The sequence below is a fragment of the Phodopus roborovskii genome, unplaced genomic scaffold (assembly GCF_943737965.1).
Source record: "Phodopus roborovskii unplaced genomic scaffold, PHOROB, whole genome shotgun sequence".
In the NCBI taxonomy this organism is placed as follows: Eukaryota; Metazoa; Chordata; class Mammalia; order Rodentia; family Cricetidae; genus Phodopus; species Phodopus roborovskii.
Window position 1 is genome coordinate 2,858,758 of NW_026126418.1, and position 20,955 is coordinate 2,879,712.

The 20,955-nt window shown below is 34.4% G+C and overlaps 1 protein-coding gene across 1 annotated transcript in view; it reads left to right on the forward strand.

The window, feature by feature from the left end:
* Elp4 (elongator acetyltransferase complex subunit 4) overlaps positions 1-20,955 on the forward strand; it is a 207,963-nt gene that overhangs the window by 89,644 nt on the left and 97,364 nt on the right. The window contains exons 8-9 of the mRNA XM_051184039.1: positions 4,173-4,281; positions 6,991-7,097. Coding sequence (XP_051039996.1) covers positions 4,173-4,281; positions 6,991-7,097 — 216 coding nt within the window. The remainder of the gene's footprint in view (positions 1-4,172; positions 4,282-6,990; positions 7,098-20,955) is intronic.

The following is a 20,955-nucleotide window of genomic DNA, read 5'->3' on the forward strand; positions in this document are numbered from 1 at the left end:
ACATTCTTTGCTGTCTTTCTTAGATGGTATAAATGGAGCAACCCGGGAGTGTATTCTTGAGACAGTGTATGTATGTTTTAGTGCAATCAGTTTACTCCTTGGAAGTGTCTTGAAAATTAAAATACCAATTACTTTTTAATCCTCAAGTTAAAATATTTACTAGAAATTTATTCTGCGCTGGTACAAATTGCATCTTTACATTGTTGTGGTAATTAGTGTCATCAAAATAAAGGAATCTTCAGAGTTTAAAATGTCCTTGTTACTTGCCAATGCTAACTGATAGCTAAGATTGTGTTAGAACAATTGTAGAAACTTTATATGATAGTAGTAGAATTTTTATCTTAAAATTCCTACTTAAGCTTTATGAGTTTTGAGCTGAAATGAAGTGTTAAATTAATCTTTGAGAATTTAAAATCACTCTATGGATTTGACATATCCTAAATAAAAATGTGCTACCATTCTTTAAAAGCAAATAAGAAACAGTCAAAGCAAAAACTCACCAGGTTCTTGTGAATCTAAATTACAATAAAATGGCAGACAACTGAAGAGTCTAGTTTGCCTTGATTATTTGCAGCAGCATCTGATGTGAGTTAAATTTAAATGATTAAGAAATTACACGGGAGCAAAATATTAAGGGCCCTTTCCGTAACTTATGACAATGCCATCTGAGATTGCCAGCAAACTCTTAAAACTCCTAGACACCAGCTCTTTTTCTCTTCTGGCTTCCCTCCTATTCATGTCTTGGCTACTATCCAGAGCTGACAACTTTCACCCAGGAGCAAAGGGAGATTTGTCTAGAAGAAGAAGGATTTTTGAGTCATCCTAGATTTTCCTATCCAGATGGGCAAGGAGGAGGGGTAGCAATATTGTTGTACATACTTGGGTGATGTCATTATGGCACATGTGCACTATAACCATTAATTTAGTTCTAATATCCTTGTGCAAGTATTCCTTACTTGAAACTTTAATTTAGCAATTTCAGAATTAAAGTAGAAATGTTGTTCAAATATATGTCTTAGGTCCTGATGCATAGATTCTGTCACTTCAACTAAAAAGCTGGAAGTTTTTATCTTTGCTACTAAATACAGTGCTTAGAGTCTGTCAGGATAAGAATGTAGAGGTTCTATTTCAAAATCCCCACTCTAGTCACTGTGCTAAAGATTTCTGAACACCACTGGCCATATTATGTTAATTTTTACATAGCATATTCCTGACAAACTGAATTGTGATTATTATGCTTTCAAGGGTTTTCTAAATGCATTAATTTTTGTTCTTTTATGTAAATTCACCTACCTTTATTTAAAAGACCATTTAGTATCAATACAGTGTCTTGAAGAACCTTGTAATAAGCACGACTCTGAAGTAATGCTGCATTGCTGAACCAGACCCTAAAAGGAATCTTCAACATACACAAACAATTACATCTTTTTTAATTCTTAAAAAATTCATTTTGTTGCTCACGTATCTTTCTGTGTTCCTACAACTAGCTAGAGACTCATTGTGCTTATTATAAAAATAAAGGTTATCTCAGTCAGAAAACAGATGTTATTCTTCTATAGTTTTTCCATTATTCTTTTTCTATGGATGATTTTAGATTTTTTTTTTCCTATGGATGATTTTAGATATTTGTGTAATTTTCACAGTTAGGCTGGTTAGCCACATTGTACCAATTATTGCAAAATAGCTGTGCAGAAGGCAATAAGGTCACTGTTAAACATAACTTCTTTTATGGTAACAATATAATTAAATGTTTATTCTTAGCACAAAGTTTCACGAAAGCTTTTTAGATGGATTTTAGTTCATAATTAGTGGCAGTGACACGAATGTAGAGCTTAGAAATTCAGTAAGTAATAGCTATGAATGAGTGAACACATTTCTGAGAAATTTTGAAATCAAGCTGTACATGGTGTTTTATCTTTAGAATTTATTAGTTTTCTTCAGTGAATATAATTAATTAATCACCTGTTTTATAAGCTGTTTTTAAAAAGACCTAAAAAATTGATAAATCTTATAGCCTGTTTGTGTTTTATTAGTTAACTTTAGGGTTAAATGAAAGAAGAAAATAACAGTGTCCAGTTAGTCTTTTAAATATGCAGCACTTCCTTACTGTTAGAATGGAAATCAGTCTGTCTTTACACCTTACAGTTCTCCTAATCATATAACTGGAAAGAACCAAGGTGATATGCTTGAAATCTTGAGTAGGTGAAGTCTAACAAACTTAGATATTTAGATACAAAGACTGTCTTTTATTTATAGATAAAGTAAATCTGACCTTTTAGATTAAGAAATACTGTCAGTTGCCTTGATAAGCTCTTGCTCATCTGAAGGTCCATGATATGAATACTCTTCTCAGTAGAATTTATACTAAAACTGAAATGATAGGAGCCTGCTGATTAGTATCCAAGATTCTCCTTGATAGGGGAACCACATGGTTTTTCTTCATCTCCCACTTGTTCTCACCCTTTACTACCAAGCCAGCCACACCCCACCCCCATCCCAACATTGTTCAGTACTCAGCACAATGAATCATTTTCAAGTTGACTCATTGTGAACTGTCTCCCAGCTGTTGGAATGTCTGGCAGACATTTTTGTTTGGGTGAAGAATAACTGGCTGAAACCCAACCTGGATGAGTTTGATATAATGGTCTTTGGCTAAAGAAATATTGAGAGGAACATGTTTCTGGCCTCTGAAGCTCCTGTTATTCCTGGAGTAGTACCATTCCCTGTGGCACAGCACTGAAAGTAAGGAATCAATCTGGATTATTTTCTCACCATTGAGTAAAGAATTGTTTTAGGAAAAAATAGCTATTTGTGGATTTTATATGTATTCTATACTTAATGTGCTCACACAACTGAAAGACAAAGAAAACTTTTATACACTGTCTCCTTTCATGATCGAAGATTAGAGGCTGAAATGTCCTCCACACAATATGCATTCCTCCTATGGAGGAGCTTCAAAATACTGCCTGATGTGAGCTAGCCAACTATTTCAGCAGAATGTTTGGAAACCCAGACCACTGTGCATTTGTTTCCTTTTGAATCGTATAGTTCCTGTCCACTCTTATAAGTCTTTACCACGCCCTCAAGAGACAGAAAAGCAACAGTAAACCTAGTAGCAGTCATGAAGCTTTTGCAAAATGAAAAATCCTTGTGGTCTCTCCTCCAACAGAAAACATAGCACCAAACAGTCTGGTTTTCTTGACTGCCCCATCCTTTTTTCTAAAATTGGTTTTTAAACTAGTGGATATTACCAGCATATAAAGTGAGAATTTCAAAATTCGAAAATTGTACAAATAATGATTAATTTCTACAAATCTATGTCTGTAGAGCAAAAATGCTATGTCCTGGTATATTAAAGGATTATGGCTTCCTGGCTATCACCCTGTCAGAATACAGGAAATTCTGAATTTCCACTAAGTAAAATAATGCAAAAACAACTGGCTAGTCAGTGATTTTACTTACCTGGCTATGGGGTGGGGGGGTTAAATTAATACTGTTTAGCAACTGGGTATCCTGTGCTTAGAACCATGTTGACATATCGTTTTAATCTAGTACCAGGACATTCTCAAGCTGTTCTGTTGAGTACTGTTGGATTCATCTTGAGCTATGATCAGGAAGAAGTTGTTGGCCATGGGTCAGTGTTAGTCACAGTTTCTTTGCTCTAGAACCAATGGCAGCATTTAGAAAAGGACACAGAAGACTCCAGAACTAGTCACATATTGCAGCCCCTTAGCCAGACCTTTCTGTTTCTAATATGTCACAGAGGCCTTGAGCTGTTACAGGGCTGAGGCCTAGTCCCAGCAGATGTGCAACAGTGGGACTCATGTTTTACATAGTGTTGTTTGAATCCCATTGTCTGCCAAGCTTTCCAGTGGACAGGAGTAAAGTAACGTGAAAAACAATAATGTATAAGAATAAGTGTAGCCTCATTCATTAGGCCAAATGAACAGTAATTAATGTTTTCACCTTGCCTTCAACTCTTTAAACTAACATACAATACCTATATAGATCAGACCATTCAACTAGGAGACTATTTCATCTGTTTTTCAGACTCTGGTGTTAATATTTCATATCTCCACTACAATTTGTGTTCAGGATGGCTTAGTGGTTCTGTATAGATGTTTATTTTGTAATTAATTATAACATGAGTATTCCATTTCTATGTTTTTCAGAATAAAGCAATTATTACTCGTGTGAGAAATTTGTCAGATACAGTAGTTGGTCTGGAATCTTTTATTGGTTCAGAGAAAGAAACCAACCCATTATATAAGGATTATCATGGTAAGCATCATCTTCATCATGGATAGAGCATGTTCTGAGTGCTCCCTGAAAGCATCCTCCTAGTCTAGTCAGAACATCTGCTATAACATAGTGTGAATTTTATCCCACCTCATAGCTGCTAAATACTTTCCCTTCCTGCTTAATAATTCTACTTCAGCCATTTGTCAAACTAAGATTATAGATTATGATAACTGAAAGTAGTCAAAGCCAGGATCTGAAGTATTATTTTGCCAATAGTATAGAGTTTCTATGAAATCAGTCATATTTGAAGTAAGTATATTACAAATATCCCTAATCTTAAAATCTAAAGTATGAAGTGCTCTGGTCCTAAGCATTTTGAATACTTTAAAACCTGGCACAGTTTAGCAGCATTTCTGATACATATATACACATATATGTATTTTTTTTTTTTTTAACAAAGCTAGCTGTCTGATAAGGTGCATTCTGGACTGAGATATAGCTCTGTGTTAGAACATTTGCTAGATATGCAGGTCATGTGTCCAGTCCCCAGCACTAGCACCTTAAAAAGGGGTTCCATATTACCTTGTTATCCCAACATAAACCCAGAAAAATTGATTTGACATTTACTACATGATATTTTTGTTTTGTTTTTGATGCTGGAGATTGAACATCAGGTCTTGTGCATTCTAAGTATAGATTCTATTATTCAAGACTATTCTCAACCCCCCTTTTTTAACACTAAAGGTACTTTGGTCATTTGGCTAATTGAAATTTTTTTAAGAAATAGTATTTTCACATAAGAATTTGAATAGTAGAAGGTTAATAGTTATGTGATCTTAGTTCTAACTCAATACAAAGTGTTATAAATGACACACTTAACTTTTATGTTTTCTAAATAAACTAATGATATTATTTTGGAACTTATACTTTGAACTTCTAAAGATTTACCAGCTAGTTTTAAGTTTACTTTTGTGGCAACTAACTTTGTTTGCTAACATGTAAGAGGCTGTAAAAAAGGCATTAAAGATGATATGGTACTTTGTATGATTTCCAGTGCTTTGAGTAGTCAACCTTAAGAACAATGATGAATTAGCATAAGCTAACAAGTCCTTTTTAATGCTAAAAAAAAAAAAAAATGTAAAGTTGTAAACCACACTTACAGTAAAATAATGGGCCTCCTGGTTACTTATCTAATTAAATTAACATATCGTGTATGTACAGCTTAACCCTACATCAAATCTATTTAATACATCATTTTTTCACTATAATGAGAAGAAAGCTAAGATAATTTAGCTATTTTAAATATATTGCTGTTACATTTTATTTTTAAAAAAATAAATTTAGATGTTACCTTTGTAAGTTACATTACTATTTATAAGCATTTGTTTATAAACTATACTGAAATTATATTTTATATTCTACATTATTGTGGTTAAAACATTCAAAAGGTCCAACTATCATTCTTTTTGTGCTGAAATCTCTGAATCAGTAAATTATTCTCCATGTGTAAGACTCATTCTAATTATTTGTAAGTTTCCCATTAATTAGAAGGTCCTTATAATAAATTATATAAGGCCTCTTAACTTAGTAATTACCTAACAAGCACATATACTGTAAAACTAAAATGAGAAATGTGCTGTCCTTATCTCTAGTAAGTGTATTTTACTAAATAATTATGTGTGAGATATTTTAATTTTTAAGAACTATTGTCTTAATGAAAAGTAGGAGGTAAATATGATCAAAATACATTTTATGAAAATCTCAAATTATTTATTACAATATTATATTTAAAATGTAAGCATTCTTACTTTAGTGAATTATTTTTGAAGTTGTTTGTAACAATGAAGTTGCCTGAAGGCTTACACTTTAAACTTAAACTCATGCCTACATTAGTGACCATCCACATACACACACATAAGCAAGGTTTATCTACTCTAGTCTGAAATTTGCTATCTCATATTCCATGTTGAGGGATCAGTATCCCTGAATATGAGCTGAGTCAGCCAAAAAGATGCACTGAAGAACCTTCCATGTCTTCGTCTGTGGGAACTGACCCCTAGTTTAGTCAGAAACCACACAAAAGCCTTCCAGTGCCTTGTCAGGAAAGATTAGCAAGTGTTTCTGCTGACGAGGCCCCGAGCTCATGGTTTACCTAGCACTGCTGCAGAGCTTCTAATGGCCACATAAGGGCCTAACGTGCCATAAAAATCAGTGTTTCCGGATGGCATACAGACTAATGTTTGATCCTAGACTGTGCTGAAATGTAGTTTTCTTCATTAGTTTGTTCAACGTACGAAATGAAATACTTTTTATTGGTGTTTTGCAGATTATCAGTAACCCAAGAGCCTTGTTTTGTTGGCTGCTTACTGGTGCATTTAATAAAATAAAGATCACTCAGTGGTGCTGTGGGCAGCACACAAGGTGATAGCCATATTTGCTTACTGTAAATACGAAAGAAAATCACACGCAGACCGGCTGTAGTTTTGACAAGTATTAAGATCCCTCTTTACATCTGTACTCCTGAACCAAAGTGCAATTAGTTTTCCTCGCTCAAGGATTTCTGTTTATCTTATTCTGCTTGATTACTTGAGTATAATCACACCATTTGCTTCACTGCTCCTGGTACTCAGCTCCCGTTTTAAAGGGAGGATGCTTGTGTGTAAATTTACAGATTCTCTGTAAGACTCTTTAATTTCTGCCTCTGATGACAGCACTTAAGGCTTTTTCTTTTAATTTCCTTTCCATGAGGTTTGATCCATATATGGAAGATTCCTCGGCTTAATAACTTGACTTGTGATGAATCGGATGTCAAAGACTTAGCTTTTAAGTTAAAACGGAAGCTGTTCACCATTGAGGTAAGAGATTTTTTATGTTTTAGTTTACTGTCTTAAGGTAAATGGTCCCCCTCACTCCTGGCTTTTACTCTAATTAAACATTTAAAACACATTTGAGGCTACAAATTAAGTGCTTTTATTATAACAGACTAATTTTTGTTATATTTTTCCTGCATTCTGATCGTGTGTTATTATTCACACACACAAAAAAAGAAAGAAATGTTTTAATAGCTATTAAAAATAAGCTCCAAACTCAAATGATAAATATGGCATGCATCTCCAAGGCTTTCAAAGGCATTTAATTAAATGTTAATGAGCTGTGCTTACTGTGTATGGAATATGAATGCTACCCACAACTGTGTTTGGATAAGAAGAGAAGTTTCATTCCTACCTCCTAAAGGTTTTTTGTTTGCTTGCTTTATTTTTAAGTATTAGGGAGATTATATTTAATTTTTAAAATGTTGAATTAAAGTATGAGTTACACTAGTGGCTGTAAATACATTTTCTACATGTGGATTTTGTGACCTTTCTGCAAGCAGGATGACAGAAAGCGATACAAAGAAGTTGTTTCAGCTTAATCTTGCTAAAGAGCAGATGAACATGAACTATTAAGCAATTAGGCTTGATATATTTATTAACAAAGTAAATATTCAGAGAGATGGCATTTGGGTGATGTGATAGTTATCAGTATGGTTGGTGCAATTTTTTTTTTTTTTTTAACAAAGACATAAAACAGCCAAACTGCCTTGACAAACCATTTTGTTTAATCTCTTTTCAAATGAAAAGCTCTTAAGCAGGCCACTTGTCTTAACTGCTTGAAACCATAAAAAGAGAGAATTACCACCAATAAATTAGCATATTTTTAACTTCATCACCAAATGATGGTCAATGTGGCTTGGCACTGCTTTGGTGTTTGGGACTTCACCCTTAAAGTGACCACTTTGGCCCTTCTTTGACCCTCTGCCCTCTTTAAGCTGGCCACTTGATAAGGTAACTTAATGGCTTTCTCTCTCTTTCTCTGTCCCTTCACATTTACAAGTAGCACTAACCTATAAATCATCATAAGGGTCCTATCCTGTGACAAATTAATGTGCCCTCCTCCTAATTAATGGTCATCAATGCCCTTAATTATCTAATCCTATTGAGAGCAGTTAATAGTTAATCAGGCATCCAGTTCTTCAGGCAGGTCATCTCTGCAGGAGTGTTAGAAGTTCTTCATCTGGAGAGTACTCTGTTCAAAGGCCACTTAAAGCCCCAAGAGGGTGTGTAGGAATAGTGATTCTTGAGCTAATTTGCCTTACTTCTCAAAGGAAACCACTGCAATGGAATCTAAGACTGTCACTGTACCAACATTGTTGCAGCTTTTCTGATGGGATACCAAGTGACTTACTGTCTTAAACATTTAGAGGACTAGGTGATAGCTTATTGTCTGGTAAAAGCATGCTTGCTTTTTAAAGTTAAATTTATGTTTCAAATGAAAGATAAAAATTTTTCCCTCTGTGTAATATTCTCCCCAGTAATTTTTAAAACATTTGTAAGGTATCATTTCTATTGTATAGAAATTAAGCAAGTATTCCTCAGTGGAAACGTTACTGTGACCAAAGTAGGATGTGGACCCTGTTTATGACCTTACTCACAGTGTCTTATGGGGAACATAAAAAGGAGGAATTACAGGACCTGCGTAATGTTAAGTGAGACTACTTCCTTGAATGGCTGTAGGTTCTATTAGAGAGTGTTGATTACAGACTTCTTGCTACTACACAAAACAAAACAAAAAAAAAATCACAATTGTCGCTCCTTGGTTTGGAAGCAGTATTTGAAAACAAAACAAAAATAAAGTCACCCTTTAAATAAGTTAATATTCAGTACACTCAATCAAATCCTTGTCACTTTGGTTTTATCTAGTCAGTAAAGATTTGGGAGTTTATAAAATAAAAATTCAATTGAAAGCAATTTTAAATGGCAAACCTAATAGAAATACATAAATCTTGTTCTTTTGTTGTTGTTGCTTTGGTTTGGTTTGTTTTGAATTGTCATGTTTTTTGAGACAGGGTTTCTCTGTATAGCCTTGGCTGTCCTAGAACTTGCTTTGTAGACCAGGCTGGCCTCAAACTCACAGAGATCCTCTTGCCTCTGCCTCCCATTTGCTGGAATTAAGGGCTTCTGCTACCACACTGGGCCATAAATCTTTTTAATGTTCTGATGTTTTTTAAAATTAAAATGCAAGCTATACTCCTTAAAAAGTCTAAGGAGGGAATGCTTTGAGCACTGAATCTGGGTGTTCTTCCCAGAAGCAAAGCCTAGCTTGGTGGGTAAAGCACAAGTGACTTTTCTGATCCCATGCAGGCAGATTTATTACAAATTGGGATGTATCTGAAGTCACATGAGTCACAAATGAGGAGTGAATGCAGACGAAGCTAAGGCAGTGTGTGGTGGAACGGGTGCTAGTAAAGCCTATTTAGACATTGATCTTTATGCATGACAGGTGTGGCAACACAGTGCTTTCCAATTTTAAGTGACTCGAAGACAGAGTAGTATCTTCTCCTTCCTGGTGTACATATTGTTTTCGTCTGATTGTGGAGAAAACATTTATCTCAATAAATTATTACAATTCACTGTAACCATAAAGCTGCTTACGTTAGACCTTATGAAATGCATGACAGAATCTGGGCTACAGTGCTGACACTGAAGGCCTGAGTGATGACCCTGCAGCTAAAGTAGCTATGTGCCCTGTCCTCGGCAGACATGTGTATGTGCCAGAATGTATACAATGTAAAGGTACTATGAATGCAATGGCCTAAGTGATACAGCTGTGTGTAGCATGTAAGTCCCACTCTAGGATTCATAACTCTGTAGTGCCCTCATTCCTGAGCTGAACTAACTGCCTAAACTTAAGATCTTTTAAGTGTGTCAGTTTGCTTTCTTTGATAATGTTGGTATTATCATTGACTAATTTTTCTTTATAATTATGATGTACTTATAATGCGTATGGCTGCATGGAATTTGATGATATCATAGGAACAGCATTTTGAGTTTGTATTTTCAGCCTTCATGTTCTACTAATTGAAATTCCTAACAAGTGATTATATAGTATTACATTAGTTGTAACATCTACAAAATTATTACAAAAAAGTTTCCTTGTTATGGGGCAGTTTTTCAGCTCTAAGCATCAGAGTTTCTAGGTTCAAGTTGAAAAGTGTGACAATTCATTTGTGCTGAAGTTCACACAATTTGTAGTTACATTTTGTAACTACAAATGTTCAATAAATAGAAGAATAACAGTTATGGAGGTTTGAACTGATCGAGTCACAATCAGCATAATCAATGTATCTGAGTCTTATAGACTGAGTATTGAGAGAAGACTCTGTCAAAGCAAATCAAAATTATTCAAGATTGACTTGTAATACTTTGAAGCCAGTTCAGAATATGAGACCTCAATAACTCTCCAGTCACCAAGGCTTTTTTCCTCACAAAACAATTGGCCAACCAGTTATTGCAAAGTAGAGTAGTTATTCTTTGTTTACCTGCTAAATAAATAGATTCATTCTTAACTATCAATACCAAAATTTCATGAGCTATTGGCATTAATTGGCTTAATATTAATATAATAATAGAGCTTGATGTAAATTCATAGACTTACCTGAAATGGTAACAATTTGCAAAGTATAAAGTCTCACATACTATTTACTAATCACTGTGATTTAGCATTAACAGTTCAGAATGTAGTATGATATCATTAGCCCTAGGTTTATTTCTCTGCATTTATTTTCTATGGCCTTTCCAGTTTTTTAATGAGAAATAAGAGGATGGAATATGTTTAATGTACCCAAAGATAAAGAGACAAGGGAAACTTGCCTGTCAATTCACAGTGGTGTTACTGAATTAATACATTCATAAACATCCACCTTGGAAGCCTTATTAGGTGGTAGTATCATGGCCATATAGTCTAATTGATGGAACTTTTCTAATAATACTGTCCTTGATAAATATTCACTACTGTTTAAGTTAGCTTGCATTCATAGGTATACTGCCAATACCAAAACTAAAATATTAACTACAAGTGTCTATTCATCTGAATGTAATCACTTGCCAATAATAAACCCAAGGAAAGGAAATGGCACAATAGATAAGATCTTGCTGCATGAGTCCAAGGACCTATTTGATTCCCCAGCCATATATAAAAGCCAGATGTGGCCAAGCACACCTGTAACCCCAACACTGGGATGGCAGAGACAGACGGATCCCTGGGGGTCACTGGCCAGCCATTCTTGCCAAAAGTGAGAGCTCCAGGTTCATTGAGAGACCTTGACTCAAAATATAAGGAGGCAAAGAAATAGAGAAAAATGTCTGTTACCACTGGGCCTTCACATGTACACACAAGGTGAATATACAAGTGCATGCATGCCCACTCACATGTACAAGTTCGTTCTCTCTCCCTCTCTCTCTCTATCCCTTTCTCTCTCTCCCTACCCCCACTCCTCTATCTATTCTCTCTCTCTCTCTCTCTCTGTCTCATACAGACACAGCAAAAACTGACACTGTAACAGTAGAATGTAATTTTTATATGTTCACATTTTAAATGTACTTTGCTCATATTTTCACTTAATTCTTTAGTAATATAGGCATACAACAGTGTCACAGATTCTCAGAATCTCTAAAAGTATATGTATATATATATATACATATATATGTATATATATTTTACATTGCCATAGTGAAACCTATCAAAAGTACATACCACCTCAAAGGGAACACAGTTGTGAGACTCTGTCTAATCCTATTTCTTCCAACTTTGGAATCTTAATTGGAAGAGATGGGGGGGACATCATTTAACTAAATTATTGTCGTGAATCTGTAGCAAAAGGTATAATCCTCAATTGGGCCAATTAGTGAACCCCATAGTTAGCTGTGCTGCAGTGAGCAATTTGATTAGATCTGACACCATCCTAGTTCCCACTGTTGTTTTGCCAGGTATGATGGTCAGACTTCAAAGAGCCAGAGGCATCAGCAGGGCAAGGTTTGGAGGCCAGCTTAGGTCCGGTAGTTAATCTCTCTGCTAAAACCACAGCAGCTCTCACACAAAACAAGCTTACACGACACAATCATGCGGTAGTAAAGTTAGAGTTGAGTCATGCCAATTTGCCTTTGATTTTTTGATGATTGACCAAAGATGGCTACATGATTAGACATATGCTAAAAGTACACTGATTAATTTCCCAAAATATTTGAAGTGTTTTTTGACTTCCTATATAAATGTTATGAAAACTTCTCCTTTTGATCAAATCTTAAGTGAAATGGTGCTATGTTGAGAAATAATGGGTTTTTTCCTGGCAGCTTGACTACCAAACTTTTCACTTAGTGCTTTATCTAAGTTTCTTTACATTAATAGTTCCTTAAGGAAAATGTAAAAGGAAATTGTTTCTAAGTGGTAAGTGTTTTAAAAATCTATTAAGCATGCTGAAAGGAAAAAAAAATTTTTTTTTCCTTAGTCATTTATGTTCGCTGACAATTTTTCTGAAATTTCCTTATAATTGTTTTCCACTTACATGTTAAGTAAAGTGCCCTTTCTAGGTTGAGATTGTGTAAGTGTTCTTTTCTCTACGTTCTGATTTGTTGAAATATTGCAGTAATAGTGACATGTTTCCATTCTGAGAAAAGCCTAAGGCTGCTTTAGTATTATTCCAAATGATTGAAACTGCCATCTTGCTGACTTTCCCTCGGGCAGCATGAAGCCTGTTTGCTTTTGTGTTCATTTCACATGCTTCCTGTGAGTTTGGCTGGCAGAGCATTATTGCTTCATTTGGCAAGGTAAAATCAGTTCATGTTTGACTATCAGATGTCTTCAAGTCTCTGCGTGGTTATCGGTACCAAGGCTATTAAATTTAAAATTACTCATAGCAAATGAATTCTATTTTTAATGTCTCAAGATATCTTATAATATCTTTATTGTAAATGAGTTTATATAAAGCTCTTTAATTGATAAATTCAGCCCAGAATCTACCGTTTGGTTTTGTACCTTGTGTATGGTAATACTGGGAATCAAACCCAGGACCTTGCACATGCTAGGCAAGCAATATCCCCAGGCCCCTGTGCTATTTCTTATATTTATTCATATCTATATTTTGTGAAAGAAATTTGAGCATGATATAGTTGATGATTTCACAAAGCCAAATTTAAATGTTTTAAAGCCTGTGAGTGTTCCTCAGTCATGAGTCCATGAAGGTGCCCAGTGCATGTGGTCTAACTGTCTCATGAGACCATACTGGAGCAAAGGTTGCTGCCTAATCTGCAGACAGACAAAAATCTCTTCTCCTCCTTCCTAAAGTTGGCAGGCAGGGACAGTTCTGCAAGTGCATGCTGTACTTGGCTCCACGAAAATTATATTTCAGTACTTTAAGTAAGGAGTTTCTTAAAGCTTCACAGAATTGATGTAGCAGAATTTACCCCGTTTACACAATAGCTTTGAAACATTTCCTCCCACAGTGTGTCATTTATGTGTCAGGGGAAGACAGAAAAAGAAAACAAGTGATGGCAAATCACACCTGTCCTATTTCCCTGCCAAGTTGTATTTTTAAATTTCTAGAACCCAAGAACATATATTCTACCAATGTGTCTTCCAGTGTGCCCCAGAAACTCATGCTTAATAAACATGGTCTCCATGAGCTTATGGCACAGGGAAATTTGTCCCCAAACTTTACCAAATTAGTCATTGCCCCACTATTCTTGCACAGTAAATGTCCTGAGTGTCCAGCCTTCCGAGATCTTTTCACATCATTTGACTACTGTGGTGATAGACAGTTTGTTTCCTTCCTTTGAGAACATTCACTGGCCTATTAAAAATGTGAACTTATTTGCAAGCATATATCCTATTTCAATTTTATTTTATAATTGCTTATCAGCTCCTTTGTTTAGTTCCTCAATTTACTGCTAAAATATTAGGCACCCAGAAGTAGGGATATATTCTGTCCTCTTCACAACTACATATATATTTATTAGTTCCATGAATATTTGCTTAATGTTAAAGTATTTTTTACTGTAACTTGTAAAGAAGATTTTAGAAGCACATATATGATAACATTTATTCTAAGCATTGCTTATGCTTTTACACACAGCACTATATTTAACTGCTACTTTAGCCTCTCAGGGCTCTTGCACAGCACTAGTGTACATGTCTTGCTGTAAAAAGATGAAAGATACAGAGAGTTACCTAACCTTCCCTAAGTCACACTCCTATGGTTACTCATAGTAAATCTTGACCCTCTGTCTCCTTGTGCAGAATTAACACTGGAAAGCTCTCAGGCTTAGAACTTGTGCTAATTACAACTAATTTGCTCCTAAATAGTTATCATGTTTTTGTATTTTAAGTTTTTTTAAATTATTTTTATATATTATCTTTGGGGTATCAAATACAGAACTTAAATATAGTCCAATATAATTAAATTTGATTAAATTGAAAATTGAATAAAATAGTTGATTAAAATATAGAATACAAAATTGTAGAATTTAGAAACTAGAACCCTTAAAAATTAGTGTTTTACACTGCGCCAAACTCTTGGAATCCAGTTGCAGACAGGGAGGAGTGATGAGCAAACAGGTCAAGACCAGACTGAAGAAACCCATAGAAACTGCTGACCTGAACACGGGGGAAGCTTATGGACTCCAGTCTGATAGCTGGGAAGCCAGCATAGGACCAACCCAGATTCCCTGAATGTGGTGTTAGTTGGGAGGACCAGGCAGTCCATGGGGCCTCTGGTAGTGTATCAGTATTTATCCCTAGTATCCGAATGGACTTTGGGAGCCCATTCCACATAGAGGGATATTTTCTCAGCCTAGATACCTGAGGGAGGGTCTGGGCCCTGTTCCAAATGATATGACAGACTTTGAAGACTCGCCATAGAAGGCTTCACCCTTCCTGGGGAGCAGAAAAGAGATGGGGTGGGGATTGGTGCAGGGGAACAGGGTAGGATGGGAGGGTGTGGGAAATGGAATTGATATGTAAAACAAGCTTGTTTCAAATTTAAATTTAAAAATTATTTTTAAAAATTAGTGTTTTATAGAATATTTTCCACAATAAAATATACATCAGATACCAGAAAATGTAAAAGGATAGAAAAAGCAATATTTTGCATAGTTATATAAAAAATATCTCACTTTCCATATAGGAGAAGCTAAAATCAATGCAATCTCATTCCATGTCTTTCATAAAATCATTAGAAATGATTGCTATGGAAAAAGGAGTTTTAAGTTGAATGTTAAAATACATGTATTCTTATGTCTGTATATATTATAATATGTGCATTTTTATACTTTTGATGGGTCTTTTAAGTGCATTTCTTACTGAACAATTATTTGGCAAGAGCTTTCTGACTGTGTGCCAGAGCTATACAATGATTGATTATTACATTGAAAATACAGTCTTCCAGAAGATGTAGACTATACCATTTGGGGCACAGCAAACACAAGCTTTGGAAGAAGAGACAGGTTGATCTGTCACTACTGCCACTTATGGCCTTTCTGAGTTTGGGTAAGATAAGTTGCTTACACTCTCTGAACTATAAATGTGCTCACTGATAAAATAATGGAACTTGACAGTTACAAGGTCTATTAAACAATACTATGAAACACTTGTGTTTGTGCCAGAAACTAGAAAACACTTGGTTTTGTTGTTGTTGTTGTCTTTGTATTAAGAAATAACAATTATCAGACTTCCTAAGCCTTATCGCTTTCCAATGTAATTCTGCGCAAGGAGGTCAAGATTTACTATGAATAACCACAGAAGTGTGACTTAGGGAAGGTTAGGTAACTCTCCATATCTTTCATCTTTTTATGGCAAGACATGTACACTGGTGCTGTGCAAGACCCAATGAAGGTAAAGTAGCAGGTAAATAAAGCTGTGTGTAAAAGCATAAACAATGCCCAAAATAAATGTATCAAATATGTGCTTCTAAAACCTTCTTTCCAAGTTACTTTAAAGATACAAATTTGCTCATAATTAGTTAACATGTTTCTGTATTTTATGTTTTTATAAATTTTTAAGTGTTATCTTTGGAGCATCAAATGTTATCCTGTGAGATAATTAAGGCATGTGTAACTGGTGAGTTAATTAAGGATCTACCAAACTCAGTTTTTCAGATCATCAATTTTTAACCTCACCTTTCAAGATTAAGTTCTAGTGAAAGTTTGACTAGTTGTTTATTTGAAGCTACTCTTTTGCAAATTTTTCTTGAGGTTATTTTAACACTGTCTTTCAGTAAAATTAAGCAATAAATCCTGTGATGACAAAAATATTAATCTTTATGATTAATTAATATTCCTAGAAATTTTATGCCATTGAAAACTATGAACACATTTGCCTTCACTAAGAAAACATGACATTAGTTGGGCATAATGGGGACTCCTTCAATTGCAGCACTCAGGAAGCAAGCAGATCACTGTGAGTTCAAGATTTAGATAAACCTCATAATAAAGACTCTTGATACAGTTAGAGTTCATTTATACATATATTGTAATAATTGTCTATAATTAATGAACTCTATACCCTGATATCTATAAATTAAATTAAGGCTTAAATATGAAAGTAAAATAATGACTAAACTTATTTTATAGTAATTTTAACATACATAAATTTTACATATGATAGATATTTATGAGTTAAAGTCACTTTTTAGCTTAAAAAATTAAATTGCAGAGTCTGGAAATTTAGTTCAGTGATAGTCTACTTACCTAGCACACATAGGACCCATAACCAGAACACCAATTAATGCATCATATTGTAAGGCTAGACCAATAAATTTGTTCATCCACTATCCATGCTTAATTTGAGATGATAGGGGAGCAGAAAGAGATGTATGTGTGCTGTCATAATGAATAACTAGGGACTGGAGAGGTAGTTTTCCAGTGGGCCCAGATTCCATTCTCAGCACCCATGTGGTGGCTCTCAACTGTCTGTAACTCCGGTTCCCAGGGATCTGATATCTTTTGACCTCCGCGGGCATCAGATGTGCACATGATCCATAGACACACAAGCAGGCAAGTCCCATACATGTAAAATAATAACAATAAACAAAATACTTTTTAAAACAAGATTAAATTACTAATTCATACCAAGCACATTCTTCTAGGTTAAGAAAAAATTTACAAGCTGGACTTGATGATAAACATATTAATTCCAATACACCTGTAATTTAGGAGCCTATGACAAGAGGGTTATATTTGAGGCTAGCCTGGAACACAACAAACATCAAATAAAGTAGTGTTCAATAGTTTGGGTTTAAAAGTCAAATACTTAATGACAAAATACCCATTAAAGCCATGTAGACCTGATTTATCTATAAAAATTCTGAGGCTGGTCTTGAAGTGGTATGAGCCCTTGTCCATACTGATTTTCTGTGCTTGTTCTCTGGCTCTTAGTTTCCAATCTGCTTTGCTATCATACTTGAGTGTAGTGAAAACATCAGGTATTTCTGCAGTTCCTCTTACAAAGTGTTTAAACTTGGAGAACATGTGGTTTATTTGCTTTTTAGGGGTAAATTAAGTGCTACAAACTTTGGTCTGTCTGATTCATCATCTTCACCACTTCTTCCCCCTTCAATACCTAATTGTCTTGGTGCTCTGTAAATACTGACTGAATGGATGGATGAGTAAATGTAAATGCCCTCCTGACACTTTCCACTATAGCAGTTTCAGCATTACAGACTCTGTGGGATGGTGTATATACTAGCATACTTTCCTGGGATAGTTAACATACCACTAAGTTTTGATTAGCAAAGCAACTTTCAACACATAGCAGGCAATATATGAGTTGTCAGTAAAATGGAGTAGAACTATGTTTGGAAAAATGTTAGTCGATGAGGGAAAAGTTTTTAATTAACAATGCATAATTGATATACTTATCTGAATGACTTTCATTATGGTCATCTTGTTAACTGTGAATTTTATTTGGATGCTTCATCTTGAAAGATTTAAGCATGGTGGTGCACACCTTTAATCCTAGTACTCAGAAGGCAAAAGTAGGCAGATCTCTTCTGAGGTCAAGGTCACACTGGTCTATGTAGCAAATTCCAAGCCAGCTAGAGTTAGAAAGAAAAAAAGAAAGGAAGGAAGGAAGGAAGGAAGGAAGGAAGGAAGGAAGGAAGGAAGGAAGGAAGGAAGGAGGGAAGGGAAAGAGAGAGAGAGAGAGAGAGAGAGAGAGAGAGACGAAGGGAGATTTAATAGTACATTTTTCAGATTCACAAAGGCCATTATTAATTTCTAATTTGGTTCCTTACATGAGCTGCTGGATTTAATCTATATTATAAAACAAAATGGGAATCATTTGTAATTCCTTTATTTCAAGACCTATGCTTTCCAGCCTACTTTGACCCATTAGTCCTGTTGATAGTCATAGTTTTCTGTGGCAAATATAGTCCAATTTTATTGTCTATGTTTTCCTTGCTTTTAAAAGAAAAAATGTAGATTTATGGAACTTGTGACATACTGGGTGAGGAAATTATATAAAACAGAATTAGAATACAGCATTTTAAATATTCTGTAGTTTTCATAAGCTTTTATGGGAAAGTAACTCATCACATCATAATGTGGGAATCTATAACTATCTATCAAAGAATCATCCTGTTGGCTATCTTGGTGCACGTGAGGCAGCCAAAGCATAGCTTTAATTTGGCAACTTAAGGTTCCTTTTAGGAAACCATTCTGATCTGCATAAAATTTTAAATGAGGACAATTATTATTAAAGAAGACTCTTATAATGTAATCCATAACAACTTGATTCAACAGATGATTTGATTTAAAAGAAAAAATAGAACATATGTAAAGGTATTTGGAAAAATCTGGTCTACTTATTTCTTCATAACATTGCATTTATGCTAGCTTTACTTTAATGTTACATGTTTATAACATTCCTGTTTCCCATTTATTTGAAGATTTCTTATGGTTAACCCTGTGTACGGTGTAAGGGAGGTAAAAACCACCTACGCCCTTATTGCAGCTATTACCCATGGTCCAGTTCTAGCCCTACTGTTGTAAACTGTACTGGATGTTATGAGGCCAGTTAGTTTTGCCATGCTTCCCTCTGTCCTACATAATTAAACTAAAATTTGTGTTTTCTGAGGCCAAAAATATTTACTTCCTTGTTATTGTCAGAAAAGTTACTATAGTGAAGAATCTCTGTGTTCGTGTTTTCAACAAATTTCACTGAAAGAATTGACAGTTGGAGAACATGATTTGTAGTTGTTAAATTCATCTCTATTTGAAAATCAGTGAACTCAGAATCCTTCAGTTTGTAGTTTTTACTTTTCAAATCAATACGGTCTTTTTCAGAAAATACGTACCTTTTCTTAAGCTGCACTACCATGTTGTGAAAATTTTTAAATTTCATAAAAGGTTAGAGTTGAGAGACTTAAAGCTGGGTATGTTTTTCTATGTGGTCTTGTGGTACTCACTGTCTTGGAGGCACCACTCTCTCCCAGGGTTACTCAGATACTGAGGCAGCCTCCCATCCATTAGGCTAATTTTGCTCTCAAGGTAAACATAAAGCGATATTTTTACAACTAACTAATATATGAAGAACAATTATTATTTTTATGTGTGTTCTTAGATTTATATTCCTTTTATTAGTTCTTATAGATCAAAACAAACATTTTATAGTTTTTATAGTGTTTATTATACAGTAAGCAAGAATATTAACCATGAAATCTGTAAAATGTTAGTGACATTCCTTTAAGGAATGTTTTAAAGCACTAATTTAAATCTCATTCATTTTAAATTCTGAAGTTAAAAAGATTTGTCACAAATTATAGGTTTATACAATTTAAATATTGATATAAACTATTAGTAGCCAGCCCTATTGGCATACATCATAGTCTTTTCAGTTATTGAAAATGATCAAAATCAATATTGAATATAATATTTCATAGTTCTCATTATACTATTTAATGACAGTTGTATAGTGAATAAAACAAAATTTAGCTTAAAGTTCCAATACCAGAATATTAAGAGGCATAAGGAGATAGTTCTAAGAAGCATTCGTTCTATCAGCAGAAATACTCAAGCCACATGTGTCTAGAATCCAGAAGTTTAACTTACTTTCTGTCTTTTTAACCGTAGAAATTTCTTCAAATATTGAAACATCATATTGAGGCTTAAAAAGTAATTATCATTTTGTTACAAGTAATTTTGGAATTAATTAGGGTATTTTTAAGTTAAACTTGAATATTTTAGCATTTTAGTTAAACATTTTAAAATAGAGCATTTTATTTCAATGAAATTGCTTTCATTTAAGTTAATGTAAATTATTGCATTTTTTAATAAATATGTAAGAACTAGGTTAGCAGTATTTGAAATTCTTTTCAAAGGTGATTATAATGTAGAATAGAAAAGATGATTGCATGAAACTGCACAAAAAGGACTCAACAGTGTTTTCAGCTTAATAAAAATGTTGTAAAAATACTTGTAAGCTTGAAAATCACACTAGCTATTCTTGTTCCAAATTCTGTTTAATATATTGTTCTGTATGATTTTATAATAAACAGATTACTCCTTGAACAGGAATTAAGAATAAAGCTGCCAGGAAAGGGTTTTGTTGTCAGAGTAGTTCCCGCCTCATGTTTTGTAAGAGATTTCATGGTCCCATTGTAAAGAGTAGATGATTTAAAACGTGTTCCCAAGATAAACTTTCCCATTGTCATTAATGAGGATGGATAATACTGAGTGACAAGTGCATTAGGAATGACACAGAAAGAGCTGTTAGATTTGTCAGAGCGTATCACTTCAGGCACTGACACTTGAGGACATTCCTTTTGAGAATATGGGAGGGAGCCTGATTTAAAGATACCAAAGTTTGTGTTTGCTAATAGAATAATGTGTTTTATCATTTCTAAGT